We start from the raw sequence: 5549 nt of genomic DNA, 5'->3' as shown, positions 1-5549 counted from the left end.
ATGATGCAATCAAATCCAGTTAGATCTTTCGGCAGCCTGGTTACAAAAACACTAAAATGTCCAATGTTATGGGTTAGTGTGTTCTGTATGGTTGTTGGTTGCTCGGATGAGGAGTCAGCACCCGAACACCGCATATGGCACATCGTATCGCCATACACCAAGCAAACAATAGAGTTCTTTGCTCTGAGTGGTCGCCGGGGGTTTCTTAATGAGTTAGAAACCACCGAGGTCGACGGGGAAGACCACATATGCGATTACCAAGGCACCGAGATGACTCTTTACCTCTCCAAGTACAAGCTTTCAACAATCCCCGATGTGCTAGTACAGGGAATATTGTTTAAGGATCTTACAATAGTAACAACCGGAGATTGTGACAATTTAGTAGGCCCTGTAGTGTTGGAGAAGATATTGAAGGCATTTGGTACAATCGATGCAACAACCCTAACGTTCAACAACCAGGTCTCAGACAAGGAGGCGGTCACGATAGAGCCTTTGGACTGGTACATCAGAAGGTACGGAGACGTAGCACCCACATTCCGCTGCATTCTCAACAATGTCGCCACGCTTCGCATATTCAGCCACGAGGTGCCTGGGATTAGGTGGATTCAAGAGCGGGTAGATCTGTCAAACTGCCGGATCGATTTGGAGATAGTTGGTTACCTAGAGCTGGAGAATCTCAAGTTGGTGGACGACTTTAATGCCGACTGGATTAAATCACTAACGCTTGGCGACATTGACCAGCTTGACAGCCTGGACTGCCAGCTGCTGCAAGGAGATACTTTGCCCGACATTTTAGACATATACACCTGGGCCACACTAAAGCCAGTTGTTTCAGACCAAATCATCCAGAACATATTCGCCAATGACTGGGCCGGGTTGGCCATTCCCGTGTCTGTGTGGAACCAGCTGATGGCGCAAAGGGGCCAGTCCAAGAAAATCACTGCATGGGAACTAGCGATTCATGTGGAAGGTGGCACGACCATCCCAATTCCAGAGGCGAAAAGCACCCTCCTCCACCAAGTTAAGAATCTTAAAATTGTGTTTATCAATGACAATGAGCCGGTGACCGTCTCTGATCTAAAACAGACTTTGGAGTGGGTAAGCACGGAGAATGTGGGCCTGGTGTCTCTTAATATTTCCGCATACGACAAATCACCCGAACTAACAGCCTTTGCCAGAAGCCACACCATTGAGATCACAACCAACCCGAACATCAAATGCATTGTGGTGTGTGGTGTTGACTGCACGCCCCCCCCGGAGGAAGGCGAGTACAGAAAAAATATTGTGTGCCTCTCTCTCGAAGCCTGGGAGCTTTTCGGGAGTGGCAAGCTAGCTGATGAACTAACCCGAACTCAGACTGACCTGAGTGCGCTTTCACCCGAGCTCCAGGCAATGATCACGAACTACGGGGGGGCGGATATTGGTGGTGATGATGGTCTCTGCCCCATATGCAACAACACACTTAATGACTTTAAAGAAACTAACCCGAATGTTACTCTCTGCATTCTAGACCAACCACAGCATATTACTTGCGCGGGGTGTCTGGATGGGCTGGTTACCGGCGGTAGAATTGATGGGTTTATATCGTGCCCAGAGTGCAGAACAGAGAACATGGTTCCACTTGTTAAGCACAGGATAGAAAGGAACAGCCAGGGTGTGTTTGTGGTAACCATGCTCACATCACCACCTGCCCTCTCCTTCCCAAGTGAACAGCCACAGCCCGCACTCTAGAATAAAAGGATCTGAGTCTCTGTCTACGTATGGGCCCGCCGAGGTTTGTGCCCGTCGAGGTTTGTGCCCGCCGAGGTTTGTGTTGGTGCAGTGTGCCAGGCAATCACAAACTAGCCCAAGAGTCTCCTGGCTCTCTGGGTGGCTGTGAGGAGAGCATGGGGTGGTGTGTTCTTATTGGAACACGTGCTTATTCTGTCCCCAGCACAGCAGTGCCCCAACCCTTTCGTTCATTCGTGTTCGGGTGTTAGTTCATTCAGGTGTTAGTTCGAGTATAGATGAACACTAACCCGAACACTAATCATTCTGATCATCCACTGATCTATATCTGTTCCCAACCCGGACACTTTTCAACCCGATGGCACAGCACAGAACATACATCCGAGTGTTCTATGCCACAGCAGCGGTGCTTATTCTGTCTGGAATAGTCGTGTGCTCAGTCTGGTTTTGGAGAAGTTCAAAGACCAACAATGCCCTAGACGCCACAACCCGAACTAACGCCAAAGCCGCAAAAACAAGCAAGAAGTTTCCCAAGACCAAGCCACTCTCCACCAAGCCCATCCTCTTCAGCAACCCCGCCGAAGCTACATCTACCGCCCGAACACCAACACCAACACCAACACCAACACCAACGCCAGCACCCACTCCCACTCCCACTCTCACACCAGCACCAGCACCCACTGTCGCTGTTGGAGGCCCCGAACACAATCCATCCGCAGAGAGGCTAGGGACAGATGCAGCACCAGGGATTAATCCCCGCCCCAGCCTCTCCACCAGGCATCCTCTCACACCCACTAGCGAACACACCCTTCGGCCCTCTGTAAGTGCCGCCCCCCAAGCCACACTTGCTGGCAAGACCACAGAACACCGACCCACACCCGCTCCCGAACATCCCCAACCCCGAACAGAAGCAACCATCGCGTTTTTTAACAAGGCTAGTAGCACGACTGGTGTTGGGCTAAAAACAGCCAACACTACACGGGGTGTGCAGATTCTGAGCAGACAGGAAACTCTTGTGGACATATACCTGAAGCACATAACCGCGGAGGACATTCCAGAGCAAATACCTTCGGTCATTGTCTTCAGCTGGCTATCTGTGCACGGACCCGATGCTTCTGAAACATCCCCCCCTACACCCTCCGAACAACTCAAAATGCTCACCAAACTCCTCCGAATGCTCAGTGCCAGCGGCGTGGGCCTGGAAACCCTTTCCATAAACACCATCCACGCACAGGAAACAGAAGCGCTGCTAACACCCACCCCAATTGCTCTGCCCATGATAAACACGCTGAGGATAAGCTACATATCACCCGCCTTTCTTGAGTGGCTCTGCAAGACCGTTGTTCTAAGCGCCCGAACAAAGGGGGTGTCCATACTACTGGCAGACTGCACCACCACCTCCATCAAGTGTTTGGACAGCCTAGGCGTCCAAAGCCTGGAGGGCCTTTGGCTGGAAAGACTAGCCAACCTAACGGCCTTGGACTGCCACCTGGTAACAAAGGTGCGTCCCAGCGGCCTAGGCGTACTGAAGCTTTGGCAGCTTCCCAGGCTCACCAAGGTGCCCGAAGACCTGGCCAGACTGCTGGCCAAAAAGCGGTGGATGCATGTCTGGATGGACATGCGGCTTTGGACCGGCATCTGCTCCCAGGCAGAGAAGAGCATGGATGTGGTGTCGGGGCTCTGGCTTAGTGTTCGGGATTTGAAGGAACTAGATCCTGGCAGCGTGTGGATCGCGGGCACCGCACTCCATGTCCACGAGAACATCCCGACAAAGCCAACTAACAGCAGTGTGTTCAAATTGGTGATGGACTGGGTGCTGGGTGCCGGGGAAGCGGCCGAAACAGTTGGCAGTGTTCGGGTTACTTTGGGAGGCTGGGTGTGGAGCGCTAACAACGAACAGAAAGTCCAAGACCTAGCCAAAACGGTTTCTGAATCAGAAGAGTGGTCTGCTTTGTTCAAACAGAGGAAGCTGTTCATAAACAACACACCCGTACACACTCCCGTCCCTATCAGAACACACACCCGTCCCTATCAGAACACCAACCACACCCGAAACCCATCCAGCAACCACTCCCAAGCTCGGGTTAGTTGAAAGAGCACGGTACAGGGAGAATGTGTTCAGACAGAATTAAAAGAAAACTCTGTTCAGCTATGGCACCAACAGGTCAGCTATTTAGATTATTTTTTTAACATCCCCTAATGAAATCAAACCTAGTCAGGTCCTTCGAGAAAGTCTTTGAAACGAGCCTTGGAAAGAGGTTTGGAAAGAGGCTTGGAAAGAGGCTTGGAAAGGTCTTTGGAAAGGCACTAAGATGCCACGTGTTATGTTTAATTGTGCTGTGCGTGATTGTGGGCTGTGCAGACGAAGTCTCTGAGCCAGAGTACATTACGTCGCCATACACTGAGCAAACGATAGCGTTCTTTGAGAAAAGCGGCTCTGATGACTGGCCCAATGTCTTGGAAACTGTTAAAGTCGGCAAAAAGAGATGCCTTCTGAAGAAGCAGCGCAAAACAAACTACATTTACCTTGAACATTACACCCTCAAAACTGTCCCCGAGAAGTTCGTAGAGGGCATTGTGTTTGGATGGCTTACAATAGACTCAAATGGTGGACCATATGACCCAGCAGTTCTGGAGAAGATACTGTGTGCGTTTGGCACAATTAAGGCAGACTGGTTAGTGTTGAAAGAGCTAGAGATTGGTGAGGCTAGCTCATATAATGACGAACACCCCCGAACTAACCCAGCACCCAAGTGCGTTCTCAATATCAAGTATCACAGGATATACACCACCCCCAAATCAAGCATTGTGTGGCTTCAGGAACGAGTGGTTCTGCCAGAGTCTCGGATAGAGTTGACAATCGACTGCATGGCAGACTTTGGCAATCTTGAGGTGCTGGATGGATTCAATCCCGGGAAGATTACCTCGTTAACGCTTTGTGACATTGACAACCCTGCTACCCTGGACTGCAAGCTGCTGCGGGAAGGCCCTTTACCAGACATGCTAGACATATGGGGCAAAAACACTGTGACAGCCCCAAAGATCTCAGAAGAGGTCGCTCGGAACATGTTGGCCAATGAGTGGGCGGACTTAGGCATGTCCGTGGAAGTCTGGGAAGAGTTGATGAAACCGAGTGAACAGCCCAAACACCTCACAGCAGGCAAATTGTGGATTTACTTGGCACTCTCCCAAGGTCAAACACTTCCATCAATGGGAATGAGCCGGGCCACCGCTAAGCATCTTACACTTAACTTCAGAGAAGACGACAACTTGCTAACAATCGCCGATCTAGAACAGACTTTTGTGTGGATAAGTACAGGCTTTGAAGGTCTGGAAGAGGTTAGTGTTCGGGCTTCAGGTACATATGAACTAACAGACTTTGTTCGAAGCAACACCTTTGACATCGCAACTAACCCAACTCTCAGACGCATTAGGGTTAGTGGTATTGACTGCTTGCACATTCCAAACAGTGTCCCCCATGGATCAAAGATTGTGTGCTTTTCTCTCGAAGCCTGGGAGCTTTTCGGGTGTGGCAAACTGGCTGATGAACTGGGCCAGGCCGATCTGAGCCAGCTTTCACCCGAACACCGGGCCATAGTCATGAGCCGAGAGGAAATGGCTGCTGATAACGACGCCTGCCACGTGTGTCTCTGTTCAGCTGATGAGCTCAAAGCCGTCAGCCCCGACACCCGAATATCCATTCTGGACCATCCGAAGCACAGTGTCTGCTGTAGGTGTCTGGATGGCATGGTTAAGGCTCGTGGAAATGGTAGGTCTTTCCCCTGTCCATTCTGCCAAGAAGAGCATACCCTTCCACTCGT

At 50.8% G+C, this 5549-nt stretch overlaps 3 protein-coding genes across 3 annotated transcripts; 2 read left to right on the top strand and 1 right to left on the bottom strand.

Annotated features, from left to right (window-relative positions):
* Positions 1-87: 87 nt before the first annotated feature.
* NEDG_02249 (uncharacterized protein) lies at positions 88-1731 on the top strand (the record flags this gene model as incomplete). Its single annotated transcript, XM_067689667.1, has 1 exon — positions 88-1731. The coding sequence occupies one exon, from the start codon at positions 88-90 to the stop codon at positions 1729-1731; it is 1644 nt and encodes a 547-aa protein (XP_067544690.1).
* A 355-nt stretch (positions 1732-2086) lies between these two features.
* NEDG_02248 (uncharacterized protein) lies at positions 2087-3820 on the top strand (the record flags this gene model as incomplete). Its single annotated transcript, XM_067689666.1, has 1 exon — positions 2087-3820. The coding sequence occupies one exon, from the start codon at positions 2087-2089 to the stop codon at positions 3818-3820; it is 1734 nt and encodes a 577-aa protein (XP_067544689.1).
* A 1102-nt stretch (positions 3821-4922) lies between these two features.
* On the bottom strand, positions 4923-5477 carry NEDG_02247 (uncharacterized protein; the record flags this gene model as incomplete). The annotated part of the gene is made up of 1 exon (XM_067689665.1): positions 4923-5477. One exon carries the CDS (start codon positions 5475-5477, stop codon positions 4923-4925), a length of 555 nt encoding a protein of 184 aa, XP_067544688.1.
* Positions 5478-5549: the final 72 nt, after the last annotated feature.

The sequence above is a fragment of the Nematocida displodere genome, assembly GCF_001642395.1.
Source record: "Nematocida displodere strain JUm2807 chromosome Unknown 27, whole genome shotgun sequence".
Lineage (NCBI taxonomy): Eukaryota > Fungi > Microsporidia > Nematocida > Nematocida displodere.
This window is presented reverse-complemented; position numbering and strand designations above follow the sequence as displayed.